This window comes from Centroberyx gerrardi, chromosome 5 (genome assembly GCF_048128805.1).
Source record: "Centroberyx gerrardi isolate f3 chromosome 5, fCenGer3.hap1.cur.20231027, whole genome shotgun sequence".
Classification (NCBI taxonomy): Eukaryota; Metazoa; Chordata; class Actinopteri; order Beryciformes; family Berycidae; genus Centroberyx; species Centroberyx gerrardi.
In genome coordinates this window covers 12,071,560-12,082,937 of record NC_136001.1, presented here as the reverse complement: position 1 = coordinate 12,082,937, position 11,378 = coordinate 12,071,560, and the positions used below count along the sequence as shown (strand labels likewise).

General features: G+C 42.4%; 1 protein-coding gene across 1 annotated transcript in view; it reads left to right on the top strand.

Annotated features, from left to right (window-relative positions):
- The window catches only part of nav1b (neuron navigator 1b), a 57,155-nt gene that overhangs the window by 32,479 nt on the left and 13,298 nt on the right, over positions 1-11,378 (top strand). The window contains exons 8-20 of the mRNA XM_071903769.2: positions 804-1,563; positions 1,916-2,332; positions 2,862-2,903; positions 3,010-3,170; positions 3,755-3,928; positions 4,389-4,441; positions 5,263-5,286; positions 6,002-6,079; positions 7,346-7,357; positions 8,773-8,856; positions 9,596-9,707; positions 9,891-10,012; positions 10,668-10,676. Coding sequence (XP_071759870.2) covers positions 804-1,563; positions 1,916-2,332; positions 2,862-2,903; positions 3,010-3,170; positions 3,755-3,928; positions 4,389-4,441; positions 5,263-5,286; positions 6,002-6,079; positions 7,346-7,357; positions 8,773-8,856; positions 9,596-9,707; positions 9,891-10,012; positions 10,668-10,676 — 2,048 coding nt within the window. The remainder of the gene's footprint in view (positions 1-803; positions 1,564-1,915; positions 2,333-2,861; positions 2,904-3,009; positions 3,171-3,754; positions 3,929-4,388; positions 4,442-5,262; positions 5,287-6,001; positions 6,080-7,345; positions 7,358-8,772; positions 8,857-9,595; positions 9,708-9,890; positions 10,013-10,667; positions 10,677-11,378) is intronic.

The window sequence follows — 11,378 nt, the reverse complement described above, 5'->3', positions numbered from 1 at the left end:
TGATGCATTTCATTGCAATTCCCTCAACTTTCTTTTCGTTTAAACTAACACTAGTGATTAAAAGGAGATCTGATTGTATGTATTTTGGCAGCAATCTGATGGGAAAAACATCTTTAACCGGGTATTGGCGTAGTGCCTTTCTTAGGCTTGTGCTAGGTTTATTGGGAATGACTCAAGTGGACAATTGTGTCTGCTTTTACACTTTAAAGGTAAACTTAACCTTAAATGTAACTAAGTAAATACATTAAACCTTACCCTTTAGTTATTCTTGCTCCCTTCATCTATCCTTCAACCTCCACATCTTTCCCAACTCTACGCTGAAGTATTAACTTTCACATCAGTGATTGGCACAGATCATATTTTCAGTAATTATGTCACTGGCATATGCCATATGATATGGATAAAAAAAAGTTGCATTTTGGATAAGTCACAGAGTCATTCAGTCCATCAGAGACGTTGGTGAGTCATACTCCACGTCATGGGCACATAAAACATCTCTAAGTAAATACAGATGTTTCTTGCTTATATTTTGTCTCGGCTCTAATGGCTTGAGTGATATATATGCACTTTTATGTGAATAAATCTGGTTAGAGTATAATGATGCATGACTGTACTGATTATCGATTCCAATTTTACACATGATGTCATCCGTCATTTCAGTGGTGATGTTTTCACTTTTTGTTGGCCCAAGTCCATTGCTGACCTTCATTATGAAAATCATTTACTCAAATACTATTAATTGTGATTGAAATGGCATAAATGTTGTTGTCCGAGTACACCATGTCTTTTTTTTGTTTTTACAGCACCTAAAAGTGAGAAGCCATTGGACAAATCCAAGATGTCCATCAAAACCGCTGGTCTACAGCGGTCTCGTTCTGATGCTGGAAGGGATCATCATGGAGAACACCGCAAGCCCCCATCAGGTTTAGTTAAGCCCACTGCTGGAGCCTCTTTTGGCTACAAGAGACCACCCACAGCCACTGGTACTGCTACTGTTATGACAGCAGGGGGCACCACCATCTCCAGTGGCTCTGCCACGGTGGGTAAAACCCCCAAGTCATCTGGCATCCCTGTGAAGCCTGTGGGAGGAGGAATACCTTCAGGTCGCAAGAACAGCTTTGATGCCAGTAGTGAACAAGGCTTCCTGGGCCCTAGTGTCCGTAACAGCATTCAGTACCGCAGCCTGCCTCGGCCAGCCAAATCAAGCACGCTCAGCGTGATTGGTCGCCCTGCGTCTCGACCTGTCAGCAGTACCATTGATCCCAGTCTGCTGAGCTTGAAACCTGTAAGCATGGCCTCCACAAGCCCCAGGATGAAAGAGCATAGTAGTTGTAGCAGTAAGATGGCTAATCGAACCAGCACAGGCCCAGTCAACCAGACAGACAGAGAGAAGGAGAAGGAGAGAGCCAAGGCCAAAGCTGTGGTTGCTGACATGGACTGTGGTTCTCTGAAAGGAGATGAGAGTCATTCTGAGTCCGCAGGAGAATCTGCTGTGAAGCTGCATGGCCTGAGACGAACCAGTAGCAGCAAATACCCAGAGCTATCATCACCCACCACACCAAGGTTTCTCTCATTTAAGTGTTGTTTCAAAATCAACAGAAAAAAACAATGAAATGAAAAATACACAACAAGCACATGCATGTCTCCTGCCAACATTAGTGTCTGGGTAATGAGTTTCAAATTAGACCCATTAGACCCCTTACTTATATAATTAACACCTTTCTAAGAATGTTGTGTTCAGCTATTTACCCAAACTCAACAGCAACAAAAAAGTAACTTATTTTAGATACTGTATTTTGCACTAATTTCTTATTCATGATTCTGTGAGTTGCTCTGAACAGCATGTCTCAGCCAAGGGCTCACCCTCGTTTCTGTACCTCATTTTGACATCCTGTTTCTCATGTCTAATTCATAGGATGCTGAACACTAAGTCTCTGGGGCGTCCACCCAGCTTGGCTCACTTGGACAAGGTCAACTCCAACAGCCTTGACTCCTGTGTGACCATCCAGGACCTCCCGCCCAAAGTCCCCCCGTACTCCAAGCTGCAGGACCTGGCTGGGTCCCGCACCGCCCCGCGCCTCACCCCCAGCCCGGCCCCTGTCCTTCACATCGATTCCCCTGGGTCATACACCAATGAGAGCCTGAGCCTGAGCGGGTCGCCCCTGCTCTACCCCAAGCTGTCCGGCATGCACCGCAGCATGGAGTCCCTGCCCCTCCAGATGAGCGTGCCTTCCAGCGGGAGGTTTGTCAGGACAGAGATCCACGACAAGGAGGAGAGGGGCACGGGAACCTGGGGCGCGGGGAGCAGGACATCCCTCAACCTCCCAGATAGGTTGGTCTCATTTTAAGAATAATCCAATACACACAAAGCCCACAATACTATTTATTGTGCCAAAAAAATATCCCCTACAAAATGTGTTTCCCTGGTGGTGTGTTCTCATTTTGTCCTCAGAAACGATCACGGGGGAATTGTACTTAATAAATGACAAGTAGACGAATGTATAGCTGGACAACTTCCCTGTAGACTTAAAGGACACTTTTGGTTTGAGATAATAAGATCACAAACAAGCATGATCTCTGTTCATTACAAGGCGACTAGAGAAGCTACTTTTTGTAAGCTACTTTCTAATGTTTTTATAATGTTTTACCATTTGAAAAGCCAGCAATAGGAAAACAACCCACAAAAAGTAGTTGAAATGATTTTGTTATTTTCTCTGAAATCGAGGCGAAGACACACCACAAAGGGAAAACATATTTTTAAGGAACAAAGTTTGCCACAATACATATTTTTAAAAGCAATTATTGTGTCATGTTTAATTCTTTATTCTATATCCATGATGTTTTTCTTCTCTTCCTAACAGCCTGCAAACGGACAGGAACACCTTGCCGAAGAAAGGCTTAGAGTATGTCGACACTTTGCGATTGTTACCTTATGTAGGCTATTTGAAGTCTTATACTGTAATGTATCTTCATTGTTTGAAGTTAATTATTGCCACTCCTCTGTCTCAGGCGCTATGGCTCTAGCCTGTCAGAGAGTGATGGAGGCAAACAGGGGAGGCGCCACTCCCACACCATAGTGAGCATGACGGAGAGCGATAGCCCCCCTCAGCTGCCTTCTCCCACCCGCACACTCCACCCCTCCTCTGGCAAGGCTCCTCTCACCAACGTGGGTGAGTCTGCTCTATCCATTTGACTGCCAAGTTCTAAATACATTCCCTGTACGAGCTTTGAAACTAATGAGACTTAAAATTCTTGATAAGCCACCCAGTATATTGCTGATAATTGAGGACGGGCATATTGAGTTCATACCGAGACACCTCACAGCCATGAGAGTGAAGGGGAAAGTCCAATTTACTTTATGCACTTAAGAAATACCATGCTGACACAATTAGTCAATAATAGATCCAATCATATCTGAGTGACAGAAGGATATCAAATTGTCATGGTGTCAGATTTGACTGAATATGACTATCCCATATGTACACTCACTTAGCCTTGGCTACAAATCTAAAATATTCTGGAGATAGAGGCAGTGTGGGGTCAAGTGAGGATATATTTATCACTTAGACTGTTGTGGAACCTTAGCGTCCTCTTACACTGAGTCATCAGAATAAGGTGCCATACCTAGATGTGTGATTGCGGGTGTGTGTGTGTGTGTTTTTGCATGTGTGCGTGCATATTCCTCTACATTGCTGTATCCTAATATTTTATCTGTACCAGTCACTTGCCTTACCAAACCGTTCTGTCCTCACAGTTGCCCCAATTTCCAGTGGCACCCCCAGGATAACGCGCTCCAACAGCATAGGTCCCCCCAACGACTCAGCCTATGATCTCTATGGGTCCTCCCCCCTGGGCAGCAGTGTGTCCCTGGCTGACCGGCCCAAAAGCATGATGCGCTCTGGGTCTTTCCGTGAACCCGGGGATGATGGTGAGCTTGCTCAGCAAAGCCCCTGCGGGGGAGTCACCCAACGTGGCCTGAGATGAAACAAAGCTATCTGCTTATACTGCACGCAATCTGTCAAGCTAAATGTCAGAGAGGCTTGTTTTTGTGAACAGGGAAGTGGGGAAGAGTCTGTGTGCCTCCATTTTAGATTAGAAGTGAGTTATATTAGGACTTAATGAGCTGACCCAGTTTTCTCAGTTTTGAGGCATTTCATTGTCTTGTTGTCAGCAGTAATGTATGATGGTACATCGTTGTCACCTTTTTCATCTTTACTTCATATACACAATACTGTAGTTATGAACTGATGACATAGTATGGCAGAGATTGCTGGCAAAGATAAAAGGTTCATCAAGAGCATTTTTAAAGTACTAACTTTTATGGTGACTTTTAATATTAAGTCAATTTGTTTTCACAATCCCCTCTTTCTCCATCGTTCCTTTTTCAGTGCATGGCTCTGTGCTCTCTTTGGCATCCAATGCTTCATCAAACTATTCCTCGGTGAGTAGACATTTCATGTAACACTTGAAGAGAATTTGTCATTTCTATTGTTGTTACTGTTGCTGGAGTTAGGTGCTTTGAGCCCTCGGGGGATGCGGCTTTCTCCAAAGTTCATTTCTGATTTAAATTGCTCTGTATTTTCCTGGTTGTGCCTTCAAGCAAAGTGATCGTTTAAAATAGCTTTAAAGAGGAAAATATATGAATGTTGCAGAGTAGAATAATTTTAGAATTCTCTTGTTGCCATTGCTGCGCTTTTCGCTGCGCCAATTCAGGGAAATTGCCTGAATCATTTTGATAGATGGTCACTTGTCATCTTCAGGGCAGCTGAGACACTGCAAGAAAACCCCCAAAAATCCAGTCTCTGTGCTTTGGCCATAACAGTGTTTTGGGGCTTTGGCTTTTGATCATAACAGTACTGTTTCACATGATGATAAAACTTCTTTCACCTCTTAATTTATTGCCCTGTTTTTTTTGTTGTTGTTTTTTTTCGAGTGGTTTTGTATGCAGGAGAAGCTTACATGTTCAGTATATATTTGTGTTTACCTTTGTTTTAGCAGAATAATTACATAAAATGACCCCAATCTCTCCTGAATTCAGTCTTTCGAACCTTTTTATGACCTTGTATCGAGTTCAAGGCCTATTACAAACTGCCATTGGATTAGTACTCAATACACAAGCTTATGTTTCACCTCTTGCATCTCCATAAGACTTAAAGGTTGCCTTTTTTACCCTGTTTAGCTGGTTCTCTAAACTGCCCCTAAAGTTAATGCTCTACCCTATTCCTCTCTATTGTTTATTTGCTTCCACCATGCTTTCTTTAGACAGAGGAGAGGATTCAAGGGGAGGTAAGGCTAACATGCCCCTATTCTTCAATCACCATGTGCCTTTCCTCTACGTCTTCTGTCAGTAATTTCCTATTCAAACAGGTCCATTCATCCTATCGTGTTTTCAGTTTTCAGCCAAGTCTGTGACCATGGATCTTTATCTTTAGTTCATAACTGGGTTCATTTTCTTTTATCTCTAATATTCTCTGTCCTTTGGCACCATCTGCTTCCATTTAATAAAACCAGGTTTTCACACCTTGTAAAATTCTCGATGGCTGAAAGACATTATGAAAAATTCACTGTTCTCTCCCTGCAATTCTAAACTGTTTATTGTCTCACCAACATGTTTCAGCTACACCCGTGTTGAGATGGTATGATGGCAATAGTTCAACATTACTTCATATGTTAAACATGTAAGATCTTATCGCTATCATATCATCCTGGTGCACATACAACCAAAACATGCTGGTGAGATGATAGTTTTTATTGATTTGGACAGAATTTTCCATAATTTCTTTGAAGCTTCATGGACCAATCATTTTCATATCTTGTTGTATAAGTATTCCTTTTGAGAGTTTACCTAACAAAAACTTCTCAGTTCAGACATATTCCATCACTGCATTATCATGATCAAAACCTGCATTAACATCTTCATAATTATGTCAACATTGGCTTTTTGGCTAAGGTGTACTGCATCGTCCATACTGCTTGGGCTTAATTTGCAATCCTTTCACAGCAAATCCGCAAGTTGAGACGAGAGCTGGAGTCCTCCCAGGAAAAGGTTGCCAACCTGACCACCCAGCTCTCTGCCAATGTACGTATGGTAAAGATTGTTTGTCTTTAGTGTCTCTACCTACTGTAGGTCTTTATGGGATTTTATGATTGGGAAAACCTCTCCGACCTGCTTTGTTGTGTTTCTAACTTCTACATTTTGAAAGTGGGAACAGTTGCTTCTTTGGCCTCCCTTATTTAAGCTAATTTGTTAATGCCTCTGTTGGATGCACGACAGATCTTACGACTGGGTGCGAATCCACTGAAAAAGATTAAACAGCCCCTGTTCCATTAGTAGTGATTCAGTTTTCACTGCACCACCCACTGGAAAATAGACAGCCCTAGCAGCAGGTGTACCAGATATCTACCCTGCCTTCTGGAGAGGGTGAGACGTGGAGGAAATGTGGTGTGAATAGATTTACTACTTTAAAACATTTTCATACCAGTGCTAGAATGATCTAAGTATCCGCGATCCTCTCTGACCAAAGAAAACAGGGATCGCAGTAGGCAGCATTGGTGGCTGATTCGTGGTTCTGGCCTCCCTGCACCCAGGGAGTGAGGACAACCAGTCACAGGATATTTAGGACAGATTTATCACCCCATCAACCACAGGGGGTTAGAGCAGCCATGCCATGTTTCCAATGCTCTTGCTGTTGATCACATCTATCCACTATTGCTCTTCCAGTTCTGCAATGGCCAGATAGACACCCATGTAACCTTAACCCTTAATGGTCTTTTACCCCTTCCGCTCTTCCTGCTTCACCTGAGGAATTGCCTGTCCTTGCTTACTCTAATAATCTCACTCTACAGCTTCTGAATGCTCGATTTTAACAATTTTCAAACAACAGTTGCTGATTGCATGATGTGTTACTTAAGATATTCATTTAGGCTTGAATCCATGGAAAAAATGCCAACACTAACAGAAAAAATGATGTCCTTTACCCTTTGCTACAATATGTGATGTGGCATACTGTTGCATATTGTTCACTTGAATTTTGTTGCAACCACATATAACCACAGATACTGGTCCAATAGACAACCAATATGAATTACTGTGTGATGTTGCAAATTTTAACCCATTGCCACTGCTAATAATTATCAACTAACTATCAACTAGCCCGGGTCTGTTAAATATTTGAAGTCATATGTGTAGCTGTGAGAACTTCTGTATATGTTTGTATGAGGAGTGCAATCCCAGGCCTAACGCCCCTGTCCCTCTCTTCTACACTCTTGACTGTATTGACGGCTGGACTCGCTGCTGCCCCCTGCCTGCCTTCCGCTGACCCACACCATTGGATGCTGGGTGTAGCAGCTGGGCCAGGTTTGTTGGACTGTTGCTCCCAGAACCCTCTCTGTCGCTGTCGCATGATTCAAAGTGGGCCTCAAGCTGACGAGTGGCTGTCAGAGATCTTGTTTGGTTTGCTGTGTGGCACAAGCCTGCCCTCAATACCTAGCATGAAGCATGTTGACTGTCCCCATTAGATCCGCAGGGAAAGAATATACTATGCATCCTAATCTTGGAGTTATACCTTATAGACAATAGAAATAATTGCTAAAAGGCAGTCATGTTAGAACAAACTGTGAGTTATAGTGAGTTAACAGTGGGCTGTCAGGTGATGTAACGCACCCTTGAGCAGCCATACTGGAGGTCCACAGTGGCTGTCAACAGCTGATTGCATTTTATAAACTTACAACTCAACCGTCTCAACAGAATTCAGTAGACATGTCTAAATTCAGTGTTTTGACTGGGAATTGATCATTTTGCCACAGATAAATCAGATCAATTTTGTGTTTAGGTAATGCTTATTGGCTAGCAAATCATAGTATCTGTTCAGCCATTACTGACTTGTTGTAAACTCCTGAATTTCCCCAAGGGGATCAATAATGTGCTATCTTATCTGATATTAAGCGCATCTTAGCACACTAATGTATCTGGTAGAAGCTAGCGTTAGTAGTGGCTGGTGCAGTAGTTGTATGTTAACATGAATATTGGCTGCAGTGCTAAACACAGCCAGAAACCAAATGTTTGTTTGGGTTAACTGAGCTGAATTTGTTCAATTCCAGGTGCTTTGAAGTAGAGACAAGGGCTAAAGACAACACAGTTAACTAACCCTAACCCTATGTCACACAACTTCAATTTGAAAACAAACCTCATTTGACTATTCATTTTTACTTATAACGTTACTGAATGGATCTACACCCACACCAGAAAAATCTTTTTCAGGTATCTCTCTTTTTCTAGCCCGTTTGTTATATATTTAGTCAAATTCTCCAATGGACCTCCACGATGGCGCCAGCCGTGGTTGCTAGGAGATTTGTGAAGCAATTGCAAAGCCTCTGTACAGTAAATCCAACAATTATAACAAAAAACACTTGAACAATCCATCGTCAAGAACAACAGAGTGAGACATCCTAGCCTAAAGGTCAAACATGCTACATCTGGTTGAAGAGGCTTGTGCCCCACTGCCGCACCGCTGTCATCCCTCACAACCATTACCCTAACCCCCTCTTTCATCTTTGACATCTTCCACAGCTGTCCATTACTCCATCCCCTCCCACTTGTCCCAGCAGATGGAGAAAGCCATTTGCTTGATGTGCCATGAGCCTGTGAGACTGCAGACCAAGTCGATGCAGCCAGTGACTCATATCTGTCTGCTCTCTGCTCCCTCTCTCTCCCTCTCTCTCTCTCTCTCTCTCTCTCTCTCCCTCTCTCTCTCTCTCTGTATTTCTCTAAAGGCTAATCTGGTAGCAGCATTTGAACAGAGTCTGGCGTTGATGACAGCACGTCTGCAGACCCTGTCCGTCTCCTCAGATCAGAAGGTATCCTATTGTTACCTCCGCCAAGGAGGTTATGTTTTCGGTGCCGTTTGTTTGTTTGTCTGTTTGTTTGTCTGTTAGTAGGATTACGGAAAAACTACTGGCCCGATTTTCATGAAACTTTGTGGAAGGGTGTAGCATGGGCCAAGGAAGAACCCATTAAATGTTGGAGCGGATCCGGATCCGACTCACGAACAAGCAATAATGGCACGAACCTTGGCGGAGGTCTGCGCTCTCTGAGTGCCCTTCTAGTTTTTGTTTTATTTTTGTTTTTCCACTTAAAATAACTATTGAAAGTTCGGTTTAAATATCAACTTAAAGAGTCTAAGTTTTGTAATACTACATACTTGCCAAATATCCTCCTATGAGCAAATACACAAGAAGACGATCGGCTCATACTGTGCGCACCGTTCAAATGCTTTATCTTGAATTCTGTCAGCTAAATAGAAACTGACAGGTGACACAGTTGTTCAGGACATGAAATGTGGGTCATAGGTTCACATGGTGGGGTGTCCATGTTTTCATCAGCCACTCAACACAACCTGTCAGACTAGTTGAAAGCGTATACAGACATTCCACAGTCCTCGGTTCAGAAGGATCAGGGTTCGGTTATTAGTCTGTAAGCTACTGCAGTTGTGTTTTCTCTCCATTAGCAGCAGGGAAGCAGTAACTCCCTCTTCATTTCCGTATTCTCTGAGCTCTAAACAGTTTAATGTACACAGATTGGTGTTTCCCTCGACAGGACTCTGAGCTGTGCGAACTGAAGGAGACCATCGAGGTTCTGAAGGTCAAAAATACAGAGGCCCAGGAAATCATACAGGGGGCGCTCAGTAATCCTGACATCGCACCTAAAGGTACGGGGCCATACTTGTGATCAGGCCCGGTCCTTTTCTCCACAACACAATAGACAAGTTACAGGAGTAATCAGGTGTAAATGTGATTAGGCCTGATAACAAAACAAAAGACAAGCAAAGATGAAGATGAGGATTTCAAAAGCCATATTCAATCCTTTCTTTTTTTTTTCTCCCTTCCTTCAGAACTGCAGATCAAGCGGCAGAACTCCTCAGAGAGCATCTCCAGCCTCAACAGCATCACCAGCCACTCAAGTATGGGCAGTCTCAAGGAGCAGGAGGCCAAGAAGAAGAAGAAGAAGAGCTGGGTGAGGACAGACAGGCAGGATGTGCAGAGAGATGCTGTCTGGTATATCAGACCTGTGTCAGACATTTGCAAATGATTCATAGCGTTTGTTTTAATCTACTTGGAGCACCAGATGAGTGGGGTTTACCACATCAGGAGTCTAAACTTTATGGCATTCCCTATATTGTCCTATGTGGGAAAAACCCACACATATGCTACCCCAGTCAGGTTAAAAAATAATTATTTGCAGATACTACCTGAGCCAGATCTGTGGGTACGTCTGCTAGGGGTTTATGATTCAGATATTTTCTTCAAATTATCTGAGAGAAGAATGAAATTTAGGACCTGTAGCCTAAGTTACCAAATACATTTTGGTAATGAATTTTGATTCTGCTTGTCAGGGTTTTTCACTATCAATCAGTGATTTCTTCAACAATAAAATTGACAGCTGTCTCTCACACATAGCCAGAATTGACTGCTTGTCTAGATTGGCAGTCGACTCTAAAGTCAGTTCTCGGTATGCTATCTTTATTTGGTCTGAAAAAATAGAGCCCAGTCAATCATTCTCGTTGTTTGTGCTCCTGCATGTGTGTGTGATTCTCTTCCTATCCTGTTCCAAATCTGCTACTAAGTATGACTCTGATCTCTCTCTCATGCTTCCCTGCTATTTATTTTAGGTCTTTGAGGTGAGTGATGTTGTTACAGTATAAAGCGCCTTAAGCCCTAATCCCCATTCCCTCTCCAGCCTGCATCCACTTTATGAGTCATACTTGTGAAACATTTGGAAAAATTTGTGTCTGTCACATAAATCTTACTAAGCTTGATTCACCAACTCCCTATGTACCAATATTTGATCACATTAAATCATGATCATGAAAGCATGATTTGATTTAGTTAGAAAATCTACATGCCGTTATTTTTTTTCTGTGGTACAAGAGCCATAAGATTGGTGAATGAAGTATTTTTTGTATTTTTTTATTTATTTATTTATTTTTTTAAAATAACTATCTTTCCGTTTCTGGGTCATCCTGACAATCATATGATATGAACCTATTATTTTAATAAGATGCCATCCATGAACAAGGTCAACCCCAGGACGCACGTATAGCTGTACAAGCAAAAACTTTACATACTTTTTGAAGGCTTAACTGACTGGCTTTCAAATTGTGGCATGCTTTCTTCATCTCACATTGCTCCGATCTCTTGACTAGTCATTACCAACAGAGTTTTTAAGCTGCACTCATTTCATTCACACATTTCATTTGTCATTGTTGACTAAACTGATTTCATTTTTTCATAATTCCTGCATCCATTTAACCTCCATTTAATTCCACATTACAACAGATTAGCTTTGGATATTCATATCTGCGCAGTTTTGCCTCAGAAAA